This window comes from Nesoenas mayeri, assembly GCF_963082525.1.
Source record: "Nesoenas mayeri genome assembly, chromosome: 20".
Lineage (NCBI taxonomy): Eukaryota > Metazoa > Chordata > Aves > Columbiformes > Columbidae > Nesoenas > Nesoenas mayeri.
In genome coordinates this window covers 322,593-343,833 of record NC_137569.1, presented here as the reverse complement: position 1 = coordinate 343,833, position 21,241 = coordinate 322,593, and the positions used below count along the sequence as shown (strand labels likewise).

The window sequence follows — 21,241 nt, the reverse complement described above, 5'->3', positions numbered from 1 at the left end:
CCCGCTCTCCCGCAGCGCAGAGGGGCGCCGGGCTCCCAGCAGGCAGCACTGCCACGCTCATTTCGCACCCGTGAAAACGCTGCGGGGGGCCGGTGGCCTGCACAGCCCAGCCCCGTCACCTGTCCCACCCCGGCCCCCGTCACCTGTCCCACCCCGGCCCCCGTCACCTGTCCCACCTCGGCCCCGTCACCTGTCCCACCCCGGCCCCGTCACCTGTCCCACCCCGGCCCCCGTCACCTGTCCCACCTCGGCCCCGTCACCTGTCCCACCTCGGCCCCCGTCACCTGTCCCACCTCGGCCCCCGTCACCTGTCCCACCCCGGCCCCGTCACCTGTCCCACCCTGGCATCTCAACGTCACCAAAAGCGTTTTGCTCAAGTAGCAGTGACATCTCCAGTGGTCCCTCTGCTTTTCACAATTAGCTACCAGGCAAACAGCAATTCAGCTGATTAGCTTTAAAGAAGGTTTGCTTATCGCAGTCGATTCCCTGCAAAAGCTGGTGCTGTTACAACTGTAATACACAGAGAAATACCTCACAGCACTTCACTAAGGGAAGCAGCTGGCAAGACTGTTTTCACAGCAAGATTGCAAACTGCAGGTTCACCTAAAACAAGTCCCCTTCTCCGGCACCAGAAAAGGAAAGCTGCTTCCTGAAAAGCAAAGCACAGGCGTCGGTTCCTGCCTTCACCAAGGCTGTCACAGGGACGCTGTGACACAGAAGTGGCGTTTCACTGCCCCCTGACTTTGCAGAATAAACCTACGTACAGTAGGACAGTCAGATTGCTTCCTGCCCCCAAACACAGCAAAGCAGCGATAACCCAGTTGTCAGAAGTGCATTAATTTGTTTACTTTCTTCTAGACTGCTTCATTGCTATGCATGATGACATATGCAGGACATATATCCTGGGTCTACACTTTTCTGCTTTGCAGGCTTAGGGAGATTTGCAATCATGAACTCCGAGAGCTCTCTGTCTGCTTACTGGTGAATCGAAATTGAGCATCGGTTACCCTGGAGCAAGGAGCAGTTAGAGCAGATCCCAAACTAGCGGAACCAAGGGAAATCTTTCTATTGGTGTCTCAAGCACTTTGGACTAGGCTCTTGTTGAGCTATTCGTGGCATTTGGGTTTTATTCTGCATTACAGATTGAACCTGTTGTTAATCAAAACACCGGTGACACTATCAGAAAGACAATGTGACATTTCCATGCCGTTCTACCAGTTTAAACAAGACTCCATGAAGAAGTTGACCTTTTCTCAGTCAAATTATGAATGCCAAAACTGCAGGAATCCATCTTTCAATTACTGTCACCTTGAAAGTGAAAAATGCTAGAGGGATTACACTTAAAACGTTACCAAGCCCGGATATATTTCAAATGCAATCTTCCCTTTCAGGATGGATTCATTTCTGAAATGCAATGAATCTTACGCACCTTTTCCACACAACGGTGACAACACTGCAGGTTAAGCCTAGCTTTAAAGAGGGGAGCACTGTGAGCATTTGGGGCACCAGCAGGAGCACGGGCGCCCGGCAGCGCACGCAGCACGGCCCGCGGCACCCGCGGCACAGCCTGGGGGCGGCAGCACCGGACACGGCCCCACAGCACGTGAGCACGGCGGGACGGGACAGGCGCAGGTCCCACGGGCAGCCCAGGCGTCCCCAGAGCGCACCAGGACGAGCCGCAGCGCGTCTGGACGAGCAGGGGACCAGGCTGGATGTGGCTGTACCTGCGGAGCCGCTTCCATGAGGACTGTGCAGAGGTTGCTGCTTGGGGCAATTAATGCCCCTTGCTCTGGCAAAGACAGACCAGACTAAGGGTTAACTGGGAACTCTCAATTAGCAGGATCTTCCCAGCTTAATAGAGAAGAAAAGATGCATGTTTTGGTCTAATCCTGTTCTTTTTAAGGGGAAATGCTGCAAGGAATAAATGATGCAGAGCTCTTGCTGCACTTTAAAGACAAGCTGCATTTTTCCTTTTGCTTTCTCACTCCTTTAAAAAGAACAAGACTGCAAATCCAGCTTGTCAAAAAGTAGCTAATATTTTTGTTCAAAGTACCTGTGCACACCAGGGTTCAAAGTCCACAAAAGCTCTACTTCTATTTCAGCTCCATTTTATATTTCAAAACAGGATCTCTCTCTGCAGAGGTGAATGTCAAGTGTTTAATCCATCTATCTGTGTCACTGTACACCTGTCCCACTATCCATACATCCACACAGTTAAAGGATGTTCGCAATCATAATATATACATATATACACCAAACAATCTGTGAAGACCCCTAAATTTCAGTTCTTGCATTCCATTTCCCAAGGCAGGCACATACTGCAGTGCTAAGTGACAGCATAGAGCCCTTAGATAGACACATAATCGTTTATCAGGTACCTCCTGGGCAGCCAGAAGCCCTTGGACACACATATCCTACAATTAAACTACTTCTTATGAATCATTAGCATGGTCTGCAGGTTTATTGAAAGCACCACCACGTATTAAGAAACACCTGTATTTTCTCTTCCTGTTCTTGCTTGTTTTATCCCACCTTTCTCATTTCTTATTCTTTCCTCTCATGGCAGCAACGCTGAATACTAACCAGACACATGCATTTAACCATGCTCAGTCATTTCCATGCTAGTTAATTCAGGTTCCAATATCTGCGTTTTGTGCAGGTTTGGTAAATCCCCCTTAAATCGGTAATTTAAGCCCAAATCATCTCCCCCAGCAGAGAGACCGTTTCTGCTCCTGCCCGCCGCTGCCTGCGACGCCAGCGCAGGGATCATTTTCATTAAAACGCCAGGTGAGAAAATCATTAGAAAGATAACAAACGGGCCAGATCACCCGTTACCCGAGGCTGGTAAATATATGGGATTCTAATCCAATTTATGAAGCTTTCAAGCCAGTAAAACAATTAGTTTTAAAATGCATTTCAGTCAAGATGAAAAACTACTTTGTTGTGTGCTTTTTTTTTTCTTTTTAAGGTGCAGGATGAATAAGTCACCGAAGACAACAGAAAAGCATTTTCTTCTCATTTTCATTTATTAATGACACAAATGCAGTGATTACTCCTAAATGAAATTCATCAGAAGTCTCCTGGCTGTTTACATACAACGAAGTTCAAATCAGGTCTAGTTTGGAGTCTGATGTCAGCACTCCGCATCCCGCTGCGCCGCACCAGCCCGGGACGGCCCGCAGGGCTCCGGATGGCCCGCACGCAGGGCTCTGGATGGCACGCAGGGCTCCGGGCGGCACGCAGGGCTCCGGGCGGCACGCAGGGCTCCGGGCGGCACGCACGCAGGGCTATGGATGGCCCACAGGGCTCCAGCAGCTCTCGAACCCTTCCGAGACTAGTTACTGACATTGGTCAATATGAGACCACTGTCCAAGTACATAAATATCATTACCTTACATTGTGCATTTCACTGAGGTCAAAGTTGTAATTATTATGTTGGGTTATGTTACTATTAAAAAAAAAAAAAAAAGGGAGGAAAAATAGAGTGATGCAGCAAAAACCCCTCTTTACTATACAGTATTAAGTGAAAGTATCAAAAAACAGGATAGCCTGTAATTAGACATAAAGTGTATCCAAGCAGATGTTTATGGTCTTCATTACAACTCAGGGTAGTAAGTCACTGACGGCAAAAAAACCCGCTCCAAATGCAACAAAAGTCACCGTCAATTTTGCAGGCCAGAGGAACCTTTAAAGGGAACAGAAAAAGATCATGTCTTTCTGCAAATAAACTTCATCACAAAAGGTTATCCAATTGCGATCTATTCCATTCTTCCGAGCAACTTTGCTGCGGTTTCTCAGCTTTCTTTCTCGGCAGGGCGCGCAGAGGGGAGAAGGAGCGGAAATGGAAACAAACTCCCCTTCACCCAGCACGAAAGGTGTTTCGTGGAAAAGGCAATTAGGGACAAGAGGACGAAAAAAAAGCCCTATTTTTATGCCAAAGCTATATCCTAAAATAATAGTTAAAGAACTCTGTATATTCGTAACCTCAGTTTCAGTACAAATGCTGTGTTCATTAAAAAGAAATACAGGGTAGCCGGGCTGGATTTATCACTGGAATTTGCACACTGCCATAAAGAATGTCCTCTATTAATGACAACAGCTGTTGGTTTAATAACCCTAGAAAAGATCATTAAATTCCTTCACATTTCCCAGAAACAGATGGAAGAAATGCAAAACTTAAAACATACGGGAGAACATATTGAAAGGCAGCGCGGCCCCGAGCCGCCGGATCCCCGGTTCGCGCTGCTCTCCCGGCCGGTGCCCGAGGGCTGCACCGTGGGGACCACAAGATTGCACTGGGTTTGTAAGTCTGACCTCAAACTGAGAACAGCAAAAATGTTGAGAGCAAAGTCCAAGTTTGTTCAAAAGCTAAAAGAGGGAACGAAAGAAGGGTGCTTGTCTGCGCAAGAGCCCATCAGAACCGCACTCTGCCCGCGCGGCAGCTGCCGGAACGCACCGCAGACACCGAGACGGCTCGCGCCAGGGAACCTCGCAGGGTAGACCTTGGACTCCAAACGACAGGCCCGAGTTACAGAAGATGCAGAGCCTGCAGGAATCTCCATTCCATTTATTCTTGTTTTAGGGGGCTGGTGGTGCTTGTTTTCCAGCTAATTTGAAGATTACAGTTTGCAACCCAGCAGGCAGCCAGTTGACAGAAGAAAATGAAGTGCAGACCGAAAACAGCCAGAGCCTCGGTGGTTTTCCTTTCAAGCATAGTCTGGAACGCATCGTGGGCCAGCAATCCCACAAAATAGATGATTTTTCCCCCCCGCTCTGAACATGGTACAGCAAACAGAGTTTTCCTTAGGGCATGAGAGACAAGCTTCAGAGTTCTGCTGCTGACAGCAGTGTAACTGAGAATTACGAGCTGATTTTGCCATATTTACCTCAAGGTATGATCAGTGAAACAATTTTTAATGCCTCCCCTGCAGAGGAAAGGCCTCTGTCCTCTGTCCTGCACCCCCCCGGGAGGCTGGGCTGCCCGGACACCTTTGCTGTGTGAGCAGAGCAGCTGCCCGCGCCACGCGGGCCCCACGTCCACGGCACCAGCGGGAGCCATGGGTCGGTTCAACGGGCCGAGAACGTTTTAAAGGAGGAACACACGCATAACAGCAGCACTTTCATTTTAAGGGGTACCAAAATACATAAAACAGGCCTTCTATTTGGGATAGAAAACACTATCGACAACACAGAGAAAGGCATTTTCCTCCCTCTGTGTTCCCCAGCAGGTCTAATATCAGTACACCATAGCCCTCTCAAATGATTCATTTAACCTTCACAGTTTAATCATGACAATATTTGTCCTTTTCTCACAGCACCTGATGATTGCTGTATTCATTACGCTAGAGCCGTACATCCTCTGAAAGGAAGCACTCAGACGCTACTCAACCACAAGGCATATATTTTCTCCCCAGGTGCTAGCCAAGTGTTTGGAAATAACGTTCGTAATATCCAGTAACCACTAGACTGTAACAGCTGTTGTTCAGCTGCCAAGAAAGGTTATACAGTTTGGCAGGGATTTGTTCTCAGCAGATCCCCCCAGTTCAGAGGACACTCGCTCTCGCTCCGCAGTGGAGCTCCGCGCAGCGCCCAGTGCTGGGCTGCGCCAGAGCTGCACCGGGCACGGCCCGGCCCCCGCGGGCTGCTCCCCGGACAGCGAGGGTGGCCCAGGCGCCTGTGAGGCGGCCAGGCCCCACCGTCCCCCGGCCCCGGGAGCACATCGCCTGCGTCCGGGTAGCCAAGAAACTGAAAGTGGCTTCTGGGCTGCGACTTTCTTGGAGTAGGTTCAGCATCTCATTTTGGAGATGTAAGGAGAGTAAGAGCTGAAGCCAGACCCTGTACCCATCCAGCGCCTCCGCAGGCTCCAGCGAGGAGCCCGGGTACTTGGTGTCATCAACGCCCCAAAGCAGCTGCTCAGTCGTTCCCATCCGCAGGGATGGGGAGGCTCCATTTTTCACATTCACAAAGTCCTCCCAAAACAGCACAAATAACCTGCAAGGCCACTCCATTTGTCCTCGGCAAGACCTCTTTTCTAAGGGGCAGCAGTAGGTGACAGGAGATGGGAACTAGCCGAAACTGATGTCTGACACACTGCCCTCTGCAATTACTGCGAATAATAACTTCTCCAAAGATGACATATTCCTAATAACAACGTGGGCGAGGGGGCGACTCAGAGGACCAAGCACGGAGCTGCAAGCAGCTGTGCCAGCAGCAGCCGTGCCGTTGATAAGGACGCTCAGTGACAGCCGGGTCCCCAGGCGGTTTGGCAGCGCTGCCATATGCCCAGCAGCGCGTGGCCACGGCAGAGCCCCCACGCAGCCAGAGCACCAGGACGGGACAGGACAGCGTCACCAACAGCCCCGCACCGCGGGCTGCGCCGTGCCCCGGCCGCCCAGCTGCACAGGGCCCTCTGAAACACCCTTTGTGGCGTCAGCCGCGCGGCCGCGGCCCTGCGTGGGACACAGGCGCCAGCGACACGCGCGCACACGCGTGTCCGAGAGCAGCCCCAGCCCTTCGCCAGCTGGGCCGCAGCTCACCGCGCCTCCCGACCGCGGCTCCCGTGTGCCTACACAGGAGCCTTCATAAACTTTTTATCTAATTTGCAATAGATCTTGTTCAATTTTGTATCTCCCCAGTAAGCTTGGCACTGAATGCGATTCCCACATGAACAGTCTGACAGGCACTTTATAAGCCATCTACAATACACTGCACCTTCTCTGTGCACACAGTTACAAGTTCACTCTTTCAAAAGACTTATTTTTCCTCAGAAAACCCAATTACAATATTAAACCATAAATCTAGGTCTTGTCTCATTGTTTATTTATGGTAATTTCAATAAACAAATTATTCCTGTCATCTCTAAATTGATAGCACAAAATGAGCAAGTTTATCAAAGTCATCCCAAACTATGTATAAAGTAATTGTGCTTTTGTAAATCCAACTCAGGTATGTAATTATCGCAAATAATATTTCCTGCATTACTCACTTGAGCAGAATGGCATTTTGGTGAAATTTTGGCTGGTAACTGATTGTTTCAAAACCACATTTCAGTTCGCAAGGATACACGCAAGTTTGCATGGTTTGTTTATATACGCACACTTACAGCTGCTCACACCAGACATCAGCAAAGCGGCTGCTATACACCACACCGCAGTGACCTGAGGCTTGACCTGTTTAGGAGTTTTATGCAACAACTTTCCTGCAATAATCTAAAAGTTGTGAGAGTAAGAAGAAAATGTAGACATCCAGCCACCATCACCATTAAACTGTTTAATACGCATGTCATCTTGGAGCATTGCCTATTTAATTATGTCCTAATTAAGAGCCCTCCCTACTCCCTTGCCTCACCATGCCCCGTGCTCAGAGAAGGCACGAGATGAGCTACACGAGCAGTAACAAAGCCCGCGAGCCGTTCCGCTCGCTCACGCACAGCACCACCCAGCACCAGGCACCCAGACCTCGGGGCCAGGCCTGGCTTACAGCACCAGCTACCGGTGCTTCCAGAGGCCCAGGAGAGTGTCACATCACACCGTGGGTTACACCCGTTCAGGATCTACCCCCAAAGAGGATTAAAAAGCAGAAGCTGTGAGGAAGCAATAGGTTTGCCTCCTTTTTCATTTTAATCCATTGTTGAAGGCTGAAAATTCTGCGAGTTTGAGAATTCCTTTAAACTACAAAGACTTGAAAAAGCATTAGAAAAAGGAATTATGAAAGTCTCAGATAACTCTGCAAGCTGGAGCTTTCAGAAGAAATATCAAGTATTGCAAGATTTTAATAAAAACGACAAGACATGGCACCACTGCTGCTTTGGTGTCTTCCCGTTCTCAGAACTGACCCGGGAGCGCGTCCCTCCCCGCGCTGTTCACTCGAGGACACAGAGTCACAGCCGGGCGCCAGCACCCAGCTCCTACAGACCCCGCCCGAGCCTTCCCCGCGCCGGTCTCTCCGCAGACAGGGGCGTTCCTTCCAAGGGCAGCCCCGGCCCCTTCCAGTTCACGTTCCCAGGGCGGAAATTCTTGCACAGGATTAAAAAAAAATAAAATAAAAAAATAAAGAAACCCCATAACCAAACTCCTCTAATAAAACCTGCATAATACAATCTTATAGTGCATGAAAATAATAATAAAGATCCGAGCTTTTGTAGAAATCAATGTATCTCCTATTTCAGAAGCTTTTGTGCAAACAATATTTCCTTGAACTTACACAATACGTTGAACTGAAAATGTTAACTTTAATGTAATTGCATCAATAGAGCAGTCATATCCCTCCAAACAGCTACTCTAAAGATGAGATTTTAAAGCATGGTTCATAAATATAGGGACAGAGAACAAAATAGCTCCTTTTTGATAATTAAACAGTTAGCAGCTAAATTGCATTGTAATTGATTGGAAAATTGCTTTTTTAATGAGATTTAGTCACTAGGAAATGGCTTTTTTCTTCAATATGCCCAATGTGCATTGGGTCATTTAAACAGCAAATTGCCTTACTAGCCTCCTATTTAGACCATCGAGATTCAGCCTTCTGTAAGACAAGATGCACCACCCAGCACTGAGTCGCAGCCGCTGCAGCGCTCGGAGCGGCCGGCAGCTCCGGGACTGCGGGGTCTGGGCAGCGGGCACAGCTCTGCGGGCCGAGACACAGCCGGTGCCCGAGCAGGAAATCGAACCCGCGTCCCGCAGATTTCGCACCGTTTTGCTGCAATATCAGCTAAATTCCCTCCCAAAGGCAGCGCTGCAGCCCCCAAAATGAGCTCCGCAGCGCCGCGGTGCCGGCGGCTCCCGCGGGCAGGGGACACCACTGCCGCCAGTCCCCTCGGGCGCCGCACCGACCTTCTCTCTCCTCCCTCGCTCTCAGCTTTGCTCCAAAGCTCAGCAGGTGATGTTCAGCAATCAAACACTGACACTACAGTTTATTAATGCTGTAGCTCACAGAAGCTCCTTTATGCAAGCACAACATACAGCCCTTCCTCAAAAAGCCTGTGTAACCTAAATTGACGAGACAGACAAAGTGTGGGAGAAAGTACTGAATTATCTTTTAGTATCTAAAATAATAGATCCTTAAAAAGACTACTACGACTAGTACAAGGTTAGAAAGAAGAGAGTAACCTTTCTTTGAAACTAGAAAGGCTGTTAAAATAATTGTTTTCAAGGATATACTCAGGAAACAGCGCAAAAGAAATATTGTCCAGCTGTGTGAAGAGCCCTGGGTGAGTATGAATTGAAAACAAATTATAATTTGACAACCCTTTAGTTAAAGGAATTTTCCAAATGTTTCAGAAACAAAATATTTGAATGAATTCTGATTATTGTGAACAATGTGTTATGTACAACAACAAATGCAGTATACAGTTAAGTCAGATTTTTATTGTTGAGGTTCCAAGCTCTCCATTGATGTGACTTGGATTGTAACATAAACAGCAGTGATTGCAATCATCTGCCGCTACCATAGCAACAGACAAAATTAAAAGGGCAAACTACAAAGCTGAAGTGGCATCATATTTGTAGCTTCTAATTGCACGACAGTAAGATGATGTGCACAGGGCGGCAGCCGCGCTTGCGGGTACCCATGAAGCAGGTTTGCTCGCAGAGATCAAAGCCATTTAGGTCAGGTTCTGAAATCAAGGACCAACAGCACCTCTTATGTTTCTACCAGTCTCCTCTGTCTCTCTCTGTCTACAGTTTTAAATATCTGGGGAATGAAAACAGACTTCAAAGCAATCTTAGGAGTTTTTGGTTATTTCTGCATCCTCCAGTTTTCAAATTTGAACTCAGTTTTGACTATTATTCGCTGGTTTCGTCCCTGATTTTGGAAAGCAGCAGAGAACCAATTTCCCTCCTACTTCCCTCTGCCCACCCCTCCCAAAAGAGCAAAGAAAAAAGGAAGAAACACGCTGCCCCGGCCCAACCTTGCGGCGGGCGCACGGGGGGTCCCTCCCGCAGAGGACAAGGCCCCCGGCCACCCTAAGTACCAGGAAGCTGCATTTGAGTCCATAATCGATTGTCACACACGTCCAGCTCTCAAGAACTGGCCAGGGGACCTTCAGCTTTGTGACTTATCGCCTCAAAGAAAACGCGACCTGTGAGCACACTTGACTAAAGCTTAGCTTAGCTGATATGGGTACACACCGCTTTATCTCAAAAATAAACGGAAGTACTCTCAAATACTTAAAAAGCAATTTTAAGCGGTCACAAAGAAGTTCCGCTTTACCTGCACGCCGGAATGGCGCGTCGCTGTGGTCCAGGGGACAGAAAACGTCAAAGCAGCGTCAGTGTCTCATCTGAACAAGCAAATCATGTTTTCTGAAATGACACTACAGCAGCTCTAACTGCAGCCTTTTCATTAGCCCTTCGTTAACGATGAGAATAAGAGGAAAATAATACCGCCTAAAGGTACCCCAGCCATGAGTGACAGCAGACACAGTAATGTGCATAATTACAATATTCATAAGCAAGTTTTCATTATAATTAACAAAGACAACTGTCTTATTTTGTTCTGATTACCTAAAGATATATTAAAAGTAAGTTTGCATAATTAATTACCAAAGGTAAGGTTCCTTACAAATCCTTGGAGGTTATTTCAGGGAGCTCGTTCAAGAAAGTCATCTCCATAATAAACATGATGTGTCACTTCTGAGCTTATAAATTAATCATGGTGACGTAACGAGAAACGCGCACCCGCCCCGTCCAGCGGAGGCAGCAGCACCCGGCCCGGCGGACGGAGCGCCACGAGCCCGGAGCCAGAGACACAGCTCCGGAGTCACCGCCGGTCAGCCCACGCGGTCACTTCTGACACACAGGGTACTTGCACATTTACTGAGCTTCCTTCTGAATTGCTGGGAAAAAGGTTCATATACTGTACCTATCCAATAGTTTGATCAGGTTTTGTGGGGTTTTTTTCTAAATAATAATTCAAAAAAATAGTTGGGCTCAAGTTCCTGACAAGTTTTATCCCAAAGTGACTCAATTCCAGCAACCCAGAAAGCCCTTCGACAGCAAATGAAGAGCTGCCCGTCATAAGGTACTTTGCAAGTTACATAGTTGGGTAGGGTTTGTAAAAACTATGCTGCTTATTCTTTCTCTAAACATGCTGAGTGGTGTGGGGCTGGCGCTGGCTCTTCGCTGATGACTTTTACCCTCCGGATTACTGAAAATCCGGACCCCATAAAAGCCAGCATTAAGTACCGAGAGCCCACATTGCCTTTTGCAACAGAACCACCGAGAAACAGCAGTGGGCAAATCCAGAAACAGGTCGCTCAGCGTCTCCCCATCAGCTCACCGCGGGCTGTACTGGCAGTTTAACTTCTTCACGTAGGTCCTTCTGCTTCCCGTAAGAATCACAACAGTATTTCAGAGCAGGTTCGTACACACAAAACTCTGCCTTCAAATGAGATTAACCTTCAAGCAAAACGAAGATACACAAAGCCCCAGTGTAGCAGAAGAGAAGCCACAAACATACAGCACCTGGAAAAGGACAAATACGAGGAGTGCTTCACCCTACTGTCTCGTAGAGTTGTATTAAATTTGCACTGTGACAAAAGATTGCTCACAAACGAAGTGCACGCAGAGGCAGTAGGTAAGCACGCAGAGGCAGTAGGTAAGCACGCAGAGGCAGTAGGTAAGCACGCAGAGGCAGTAGGTAAGCACGCAGAGGCAGTAGGTAAGCACGCAGAGGCAGTAGGTAAGCACGCAGAGGCAGTAGGTAAGCACGCAGAGGCAGTAGGTAAGCACGCAGAGGCAGTAGGTAAGCACGTAGCAGGGAAGCAGGGTCGCCCGGAATTGGATTGCCTCCTGATCGCGCTAAAGAATAAACATGTATCCTAAGATTCCGGGTAACAGACTGAAACCCCAGCGTATTGAAACATCAGCGCTCCGAGTACCTGCGCTAGCACGGCTGAGCTTCCTCTTCTTAATCAGAATTACACTTTTAATCTGATCATCGTTTTCTGCTTGATAAATCCAACCTATCTGATTTTTTTTAAGACACAGACAATAACAAAACAAATCCCAATTGCCAAGCAGAATGATTGCATACTTGTTTTCATGGTTTCTCTAGTATCTTCCAGGTCTTTCTCCCAGGGCAAATCCAGGCCAAGCGCCTACAAACTTTCCCTGTGGAACCGGGCAGACCACATTGATTCTTTATCGCCATCTAGCGACCACAGCTGTTCCCACTTCACTGTGGTGCACCCCAGCAGGCAGCCGGACAGCACACAGCCGTCCGGCCCCGCCTGGCCGGCGGCGAGGAGCGCACAGCACCACCGCTCTGCGCCGCCCGGCCGGCCCCGAGCGCGGACCCCGGGCACGGCCCCCCCCGCCCGGGCACGGGCCGCCCCCCCCAACCCGGGCACGGGCCGCCCCCCCCAACCCGGGCACGGGCCGCCCCCCTCAACCCGGGCACGGGCCGCCCCCCCCCAACCCGGGCACGGGCCGCCCCCCCCCAACCCGGGCACGGCCGCCCCCCCCCCGTTGCCGCGCGCCATGCCGCGTGCCCCGCCGCGTGCCCCGGGCAGCGCGGCCCAGCCGCCCCGGCCGCGTCCCCTCCCGCTCGCCGCAGGGCGCGGGGAGAGCCGAAGGGCCCTCGCCCGGCTGCAAACGCTGCTCAGCAACAACTAAACCATCGGTGTGTTACCCATGTTATTCTCACTTAAATCCAAAGCACAGCACTACACCCGCTACCAGAAGAAAGTCAGCTCTGTCCCAGATGAAACCAGGACACACTTTCACACCAAGTGGGATTACAAATCCGGGGAATTTTGAAATCAACATGAGGAAAAGGGAAGGAAGGCTTGTGTCTCACCCTTGGCTGCACGCCGCCCTGTCCGCATCCCTCGTGGCCCCTCAGATCTGCAGCGAGCGCTGGCCACTGCTGCTTTCATACAGTCCTGGGCAAATTAGTAAGTCCATTGCCCTCTAGAGCTCAGCAATTTAGAAAGAGATCATTCTGCAGAAAAGAACAGCTGTTTTCTCCCTGAAGAGCTGGTGGAGCGGCGAGCAGGGCGAGCACAGCACCGCCAGGACAGCCAGCGCCCCGCGGAGCTGCGAGCAGGGCGAGCACAGCACCGCCAGGACAGCCAGCGCCCCGCGGGGCGGCGAGCAGGGCGAGCACAGCACCGCCAGGACAGCCAGCGCCCCGCGGGGCGGCGAGCAGGGCGAGCACAGCACCGCCAGGACAGCCAGCGCCCCGCGGGGCGGCGAGCAGGGCGAGCACAGCACCGCCAGGACAGCCAGCGCCCCGTGGGGCTGCAGCCGCTTCTTCCTCAGCCCAGGAGGGGCCAGATTGTTCTCAGCTGTTTTCAAGAGACTTCAGAGAGGTGTTTTAATTTGGCCGGTATTTTCTGGGTGCCCACAAGTGGCTCTTGTCTTGATGAGACAAACTCTCCCCAGCTGCCTCTCCTGCCTGCTCACAGGCACCAAAGCAGCCCAGGAAAACCTGAGGAGCACCCCAGCCCTTGGGCACTTGCTGGTCCCGTTATCCAGATGCTGTTGCCTTCAGCCCAGCTGGGAGCCTCCGGTAATCAGTGCCCGGCGGTGGCAGTGTCGCGGGCGGTGTGGCCTGGAGCGCCGGAGCGGGCCCGGGGCGCGCTTCCCGCCATGGCGCGGCTGGGTGCGGCCGCAGCGCCCCCGGGCTGCAGGGGCAGCGCTGGACTTACGCTCTAACGCAAGTTTTGTGACACTTTCTGCTTAACAAGGCAGAAAGTTCAACAGTTCACAGCTTGCAGCCCAAGTAGACTTAATTACTTATGCTAAGAAGGTATGCTAAGCGAGTTCTCTAAGAAGCAGTGTAACAGGTAATTCAATAAGCTAAGGCAGTCTGTTCCTTAAGGTGCATGAGAGGAAAATGGCACCTTGTAGTAAAACTGTTAACATGTTGTAGTGTTTATTAACGTACGATGCCAAGCAGCAAAGGCTTCACCAACGTTCACGGGCGCTGGTAAACGCCTCCAGGCCCCTCGTGTCTCTTCCGCTGGGCTCCCCCCGCTCCATTTGTGTGTCAGACGAACACCCTGTCACCCCGGACGTGTCCGCAGCCCCCAAGGCCGCGCTGTTTGCGCCAGCCCTAGTTTCACGGGGTCACTGAAGTGGAGGAGAGCAGGATTTAATGGTTTTTTATTTAACTGGGCCATGCCCTGAAAAACACTAAGGCCTCAGCTCTCGGTGAGAGCAAGGGGAATTGGTGGCACTCGACATGACAAGGAATTCTGAATTCCTCATTTCCTTGTCTCCCTCAGAACAAACATTTTAAAATATGCTGCTCTCCTTGCTGAAACAGGTGAACAAATACATTCCTATGGCAGGCTTGCTCGGAAATATTTCAAATAACAGCTGTTGAGTCCCCATCACTTTTACAGTGATGACTTTTTCTGGTAAAACCTTTTGAATGCCTCTCTTGATAAAGAATAAAAGTCTGAGTCACTCTGTGTTCTTGATATAGAGTAGCAAGTCACTTTTATTTGTCGATAAAGCTATTGCACTTTCAGTGCCTTTTGCTAACGCTGAGTTGAAGCTTCAATCTGAAGACATGCCTTTACTTCCAGATTCCCAGGGTTAACGCTGCGTGCTGCAGAGTCTTCTGTAAAACAAGCCAAGCCCAGTTATGAGCATTTTTAAAGTTTCAGTTTTAGAGCCTTTTCATGTCATCACTCAGTTGAACGATATAAAAAGACCACAACGCAATCCAAATAATCCATGTAATTACCATGTGCTTACTTTTATTTCAAGACACAAGTCCTGTAATTCAAAACTAGACAACCCCCCTATTTATCACTTTGGTGCTTTCTCTCTTTAATTTACCAGGAGAAGAAGGTTTTACAGGCAGAAGTAATAACTTATTTACTGAAACAAGCAGGAAAAGGGAAGATTGAGAACAACTGCTTTTAGTTTCATTTAATTAATTGGGTGGGGCAGAAATGATGCTGCTGAGGAACTGAAAAGTGGAGGGGGATGTGAGCAAAGAAATAGTGTGAAGATTCACAGCCTGTTTGGGACAGGCTGAGGAAACGAGTTTATGTACTGACTATGGATCGGTGTAAGCTCAGCTGAAGGGATTGTCTGGCATAATTACATCAATGCTTCTTCTAACATGCAATTTTTACTATGGAAAAAAAATAATTGTACTTCTTGTCTTCTGAAATTATTCTTTGAGACTCCATTCAGTGTGGGCCAGACAGGCCGGGACACAGCGTCTGTTGTGTGCAATCCCCTGCGCTGGTCGCTGCCCCCAGCAGGGAGGGTACTGAGTTAAGACAGTGAACACGTCTAAAGCAACGCTTGCCTAATGCAACCTCTTGAACCAACCCTGTGTTGGAACATAAAGTGCTTTGTGATATTCTGAGTATTAGCTTTTCCAGACACACTTCCTCTGCAAAATATCCCATTGTTTCTATTAACCCAATGTAGATAATCCTGAATGACAAATTCTGTTCTAAATTTCTGAAATTCTGCAGTACCTTTTTCTCCATGGCTCTATTTTTTTTTCATCCCAGCATTTTTCAAAGATGTCAAACGTCGGCATTTGATCTAGAAAAATAAGAAAAAGTCATATCAGAGGAGAATTTAACATTATATTCAATATGTAATTATATTCAGCAGGGAGGCAACTGAGCCCCTCTATTGGAATGGTAAAGTATGCAGAACTCCTTCTGTGCAGCTGAGCGATGGTCACACTATTCGCTTAGCGGGAACAGCATCAGCCTTCAGCAATGACAGTTGCTGAAGACTTTTCAGGATTTGAGCTTAAAATTAATAGCTTGAATTATGGTTATTATTTTCCTAAAACTCAAGCAGCCCATAGGCAATGGATCTTGTTTGTATAGATGTGAGCATAAATAGTCAATGGAATTAATACATTCCATGCTTTAGAGAGAAAGTGTCCCTATGGCCAGTATTTCCAGCAGCTGTGAAACCCAGCGGCGGGCAGCGGGACCCCGGGCAGCGTGCAGACAGGGGCTGACTGTGGGCATGGCCCTTCGCGTCCAACCTGTCATCCTCACCTCGTGTCTCTGAAGGGTTGGAAGTGGCAGAAGAATGTTGCAATGGGCACAGGCCACCAGCATGTCAAAAGACTGGGTGTCTTTGAGAGCTTGAGGTGGTGTGGGAAGTCCGCCTCTTGTGGGAGAGGGAAAGCCAACCTTTTTGTTCTTTTTGGGTTTGAGCAAGGCTTTGGAGGTCAGTGGCTGGTCCCTTTTCCCCTTGGGACGGACATCCGTCCACGCCGTCGCGTTCTTGGAGCAGGGAGAGGCAGCCAGGGAGGAAGACGACTCTGGTGGATCACTGCTGAACTTTGAAGTTGACTGGTCAGCAAGAGCTTCTGTCAGCTTATGGGCTGCACTGCATTTGTTCTGTTAAAAGAGAGCATGCGTATTTGAGGTGAAGATTGGCATTACAGCCAACTGGGTAGGATGCTGTGATTTGCAGCAGACCTGAGTCACGGGGACGGTCAGTGGACACCACCTCACAGTGATGCTTCAGCTGGGTAAACTGTATCACAAAACTATAGTTTGAAGACCCAAGACATACAGTCCTTTCTTACCTAATATATAGCTTTTCAGAGAAATAACCTGGCTGGAAATCAAGCACAGGCCATTCTCTTGTCCAGTTTCAAATGTGCTTACCAGATGCTGGGAGTACTGGTCATCTGAGAAGGACTTATTGCACTTCTGACAAAGATTGCCACCAGTACCTTCGGAAACAGAGAGAGAAACACAGGCCTGATGCACGGACACTTGTCATCTAGACAGGCTGTCAGATCTACATCTGACCACTGGTTCTGCAGAAACAAAGAATGCTGATTGCACTGGCCAAGAAGGAATTAGAGCTGCGACTGCGGTTTGCTTTTGGCACCACTCAAAGCCAACCCACCATCCCTTCTCTCAGACTTCAGGATATTTGAAATTCCCCTCCAGCCCCGTGTTTTGTGGCTCGAGATGCTTCCCTCCCACCCTGGCCTGGCAGTGCGGTTTGCTCTGGGTTCTGCTCTCTGTCGTTCATTTTGCCAGTCACTGCTCTTTTCTGGAGTCAGTGACAGGATTTATGAATTTTTTGCCTTGGCATACTCTGTCCAGTACTTTAGGCCTAATAAAGCTGCTCTCAACTTCAAGAAATCAAGGTATGCTTCACTGCCCTTACATATGAAGTAGCTGGAAATTCTAAATCATATTTTCTCCTGTGTGACAAATAGAAAGAAGTTACACTCATTTTCTGACAGAAGGAGTTTCACTTCCAGGGTACAGGAGGCATAAAAGAATATGGCAAATCATCTACCTACCAGTCAGTGGAACCACTCTGGCTTTACAATAACCAGGATAATATAAAGCAACACTTGGACCTCTCACTGTGGCTGGTTAAAGAAAAACCCCCTCTAGCCTGGATTACTTGGAGTTGTAAAGCAGGCAGGAGAATTTTCACTGAGATTTAACAGAGCTGACGCAGTCCATGACAATGAGGTATTTTGCTTACCAGTGGGGCAAATAAATGTTGCATTAGTGGATGTGCCACTGTTTTGAAAGTCCACGTCCTTACGGTAGGACAGACCACCGTTCTGACAAGTATCTTTGTGTTTGTTCTGGTCTTTGTACATGATGTATTTGTTGCACGCCCAACACCACTCGGTTCGGCTGGCGCAGGCGTTCAGGTGCTCCTGCAGCTTGCTGAAGGGCATTTCAAGCGCACAGATCTCACACGCCATTGCCCGCTCCTGGCATTCCTCGGTCTGCACGTGAAGAGAAGAGATGATTACACGTTTTCTACCAATACTAAAAGAGGGCACTGGGCGACAGCAGTGAGGGGCTGTTTAAGAATGCTCTCGTTAAGGGATATCCACACAACCAAATGCAGGCTTAGCTGTATGAGGAGTTTGCCTGTCTTGGCCATCTTTAATTTAGGATAATTTCGGCAATATAAGGCAAAATGGGAATCGATAGCAGTGAAGATGTTCTGCGTCAGTACAGGTTAGCAACAGAGCATAAGCCCGCCTAGAATATTCCAACACCTCAGCTACCACCACGAGGGAAGCCTGCTTTGGTTCCTTGAAATGGTCAGAATACAGCTAGCACGGACAGGCTGCTCTCGCTTCCCCGCCTCTGCCAGTTCTGTTCTGTATCTCCTCCTACGCCGCTTCCCTGATTCTTGCTTTGTATAACCACTCCTTTGGAAAAGACGCTAATATGAGTGTGGGGACAGGATGGAAATGTCTTCAAGAAGCCTCAAAGAACATCAGCTTGAGGCACCAAGGATGAGAAAGTAATAGATTAGTACCTAGAACAAACTACCTCATCACAACTGGATGGGCAACCGCCGTCAGATATACTTATTTACAAAGAAGAAAAGGTATTCCAAAACACTGCAGCTGTTGAGAGGTTTAAGTTTCTTCATGGTCCAGGACAAGAGTCGAGATTTACCCATTTTTAGTGGTGAAGCCATTAGAGTGACTCTCGGTTGCTGGCCAAAGGGGTCAGCCTCGCAAGCTGCACGCCATACGTACCTCATGGTGCTCCAGCTGGCACTGCTGCATGCTTTGGTGACAAAGATTACACCTGACCTGCAAGCAAAACATACAGCTGGTCAGACAATTACGGAAGTTCAAATGTAGTTAATATAGAGCACAGTACCACTAACACACTACTCGAGGGTTGAACAAACCTTTTGCTGTTTGCAAAAAGATCACGTAGCATTCCTCACCTGCTTGTGTGCTTCTGTTTGATGGTCTTGCATATCCTTTTGGGCAACTGGTTCCTCACACTCTGGACAGAGACTGAGAAATCGCAAGCAGTGGGCCTCATGGAGGGAGAAATTGGCAGCAGACACATCTCGTTTACTACCAAGGGCACAAAGGGGAAGGAGAGAAGAGCAGATGAGCTGGTGTGGTGGGCTGACACTGGCCAGCAGCCACACGCACCGCGGGACGGCGGCGGGAACAGGCGAGCCAAAGTGAGAAAATGTGGAGGTTGACATACAGACAGTTTAATTCTTGAAGGAAAGAGGGACGGGAAAAAACAAGTGAAGCAAATAACATGACTCATGACCTCCCACAGACATACCTATGCCCAACCAGACTTTGAACAATAGCCACTTCAGAATAAAACAAACAAACAAAAAAGCACAAACAAAAAGTAAAAGAACACCGCACAAAAAACCCTCAGCCCTGCTCCTCTTCCTCTGATGCGGTCTCTGTTCCTGAGCATGAAGTCACAGAGCATGGAGCATCGCTTTGGGCAGTTTGGGCTCACTCTCCCGGCCTTGTTTCCTCACAGCTGCTTGTGCACCCTCAGCCTTCTGGCTGAAGAGTCCTTGGCTGGGTGTAAACACTGCCCGGCAGCAGCCACAACATCCGTGGGTATCAGCGTTCTCACACTAGGGCCACAACACTGCGCTGGATCCGTCACTGGGAAGAAAACCAGCTCTATCCCACGCGAAACCCAGACATGCAACTAGTTTGTCCCTAAAAACTAGAAATAGGGGCATTTTTGATTCATCTTAATGAGACATTTAAGAGACTGGATTCTATTACTCATTCTGTTGTGCCATATTACCAGGAATACTTCTGAAAGGGACGGGGTAGCTGCTGGAGGCGCCTGGTATATTTCTCCAACAGTTGTTCAGCAAAAGCTCCAGCTCTGGTTTACATTGTGTACAGATGTGGAAAGAAAAGGATGGTTCCTCCTCTGGGTGCCATCTAAGGCGTCACCAAGTTTCCAGCTCGGGCTCGTGGCAGAGCAGAGTAAGGCAGCCAGCTGAGCCCCCGCTCTGCTCAGACAAAGGCTTCTCGCGAGCAGACACGCAGACGGCACCGCGCTCGCTGGATCCAGGAACAACACTTATGTTTATCTGGGAAATCACTTACTTGATTTTAATAATGGACGTGTTCGCAACATTAGTGACAAGAACTCAGATACAGTTCAACAGGAATGGGTTTATTGTGGGAAGGTGTCATCTCTGTCACCAGAGGTTTTGAGCATTGGTTAGAGGCATCTAACAGAAGTTTTCGGCAAGGCAGGTCTGCCAAGGGGTCTGAGCAGCGTGCAGAAACTGCTTTGTTCGAAGCATCCCCTACAGCCTTCTAGAACATAATGCACAGGCTCTCTGTGCAAGGCTAAGCACGAGTTTGCCTTTGGGACCAAATCAAACTGAGGCTAAGCTCATGTTCAACCTTTCTACGTTTCACACTTTTTTAACTGCAGTGCTTCACCGTCTTCATATAATTTGCCCAATGGCTTAGCTACTAGTTGAGACACAGCAAGCAATGCTATCCTCATGGCCCCTCTCAGCCTTCTATTCTACGAGAAATGGCCAATTACCCTGAAAAAAATGAATGTATTATCACTTAACTGCAAATAGAGCAACAGAAACATCAGCCATGGGGGGAAACTGAGGCAGCTGCTGGTTTTGGCATGGTCCATGCACTGACTCCTCTGCCAGATACTGCAAAATTATCCACCGTGGTGTTATGTAGGAAGAGAACATACAGCACAGGGCTATGGAAGAAATCCCTCCACAGCAAAGCAGCAAGAAAGCAACAACCTGGAAATGTGAAAATGCATCCAAAATAATATTTTTGTTTCCTACTAGCACACACCCCTCCTGTGCCGTGGTTCTTCCTCTTCTCCCCCTGCTACAGGAGACCCAGATAACATCAAGGAAAATCCTAGAAAACTCTCAAAATCCCCACACTTGGTAAGGGCGGAGAGGAAGAAAGATCTCTTACCAGTTTTTGCAGAACCTGCTCTCTTCTGTCATTATTTTTCTTTTTATTTTCCTTGATATATTTTCTGCTAAAAGTAGAGAGAGAAAAAAAAAACGAAACTGAAAGCCTCTGTTGCAGTAACTCCACCCCAACCAGCTGCCTGGCCAAAGATTCTTTAAAGGAGAAACAGCAGCACTGCCGGACAAGTATGTGTTTGCAGAGTGAGTTTCACATATACGTTAGTTCACTAGTCCTTAGAGGAACTGCGGGGTGTCCGTTTCCTTCTTGCCCAGACAAGCTGATCTGCAGCAGGCAGGTTTCTGCCCGCAGCCGCCCAGGGCTGGCTGCCCCTGCCCCGCAGCACTGCTGGCTGTCCCCTGCCCCGCAGCACTGCTGGCTGTCCCCTGCCCCGCAGCACGGCTGGCTGTCCCCTGCCCCGCAGCACGGCTGGCTGTCCCCTGCCCCGCAGCACTGCTGGCTGTCCCCTGCCCCGCAGCACTGCTGGCTGTCCCCTGCCCCGCAGCACAGCTGGCTGTCTCCTGCCCCGCAGCACTGCTGGCTGCCC

At 49.2% G+C, this 21,241-nt stretch overlaps 1 protein-coding gene across 1 annotated transcript in view; it reads right to left on the bottom strand.

Moving 5' to 3' along the window:
• XAF1 (XIAP associated factor 1) overlaps window positions 1-20,733 on the bottom strand; it is a gene marked incomplete at its 3' end in the record, with an annotated part of 28,354 nt that extends 7,621 nt beyond the window's left edge. Inside the window, exons 1-8 of the mRNA XM_080356821.1 lie at window positions 20,698-20,733; window positions 18,675-18,810; window positions 18,478-18,534; window positions 17,454-17,706; window positions 16,610-16,677; window positions 15,976-16,336; window positions 13,008-13,285; window positions 11,546-11,795 (exon numbers count right to left, since the gene is read on the bottom strand). Of these exons, the coding sequence (XP_080212947.1) occupies window positions 11,546-11,795; window positions 13,008-13,285; window positions 15,976-16,336; window positions 16,610-16,677; window positions 17,454-17,706; window positions 18,478-18,534; window positions 18,675-18,810; window positions 20,698-20,729 (1,435 nt within the window). The 5' untranslated portion in view covers window positions 20,730-20,733. The remainder of the gene's footprint in view (window positions 1-11,545; window positions 11,796-13,007; window positions 13,286-15,975; window positions 16,337-16,609; window positions 16,678-17,453; window positions 17,707-18,477; window positions 18,535-18,674; window positions 18,811-20,697) is intronic.
• Window positions 20,734-21,241: the final 508 nt, after the last annotated feature.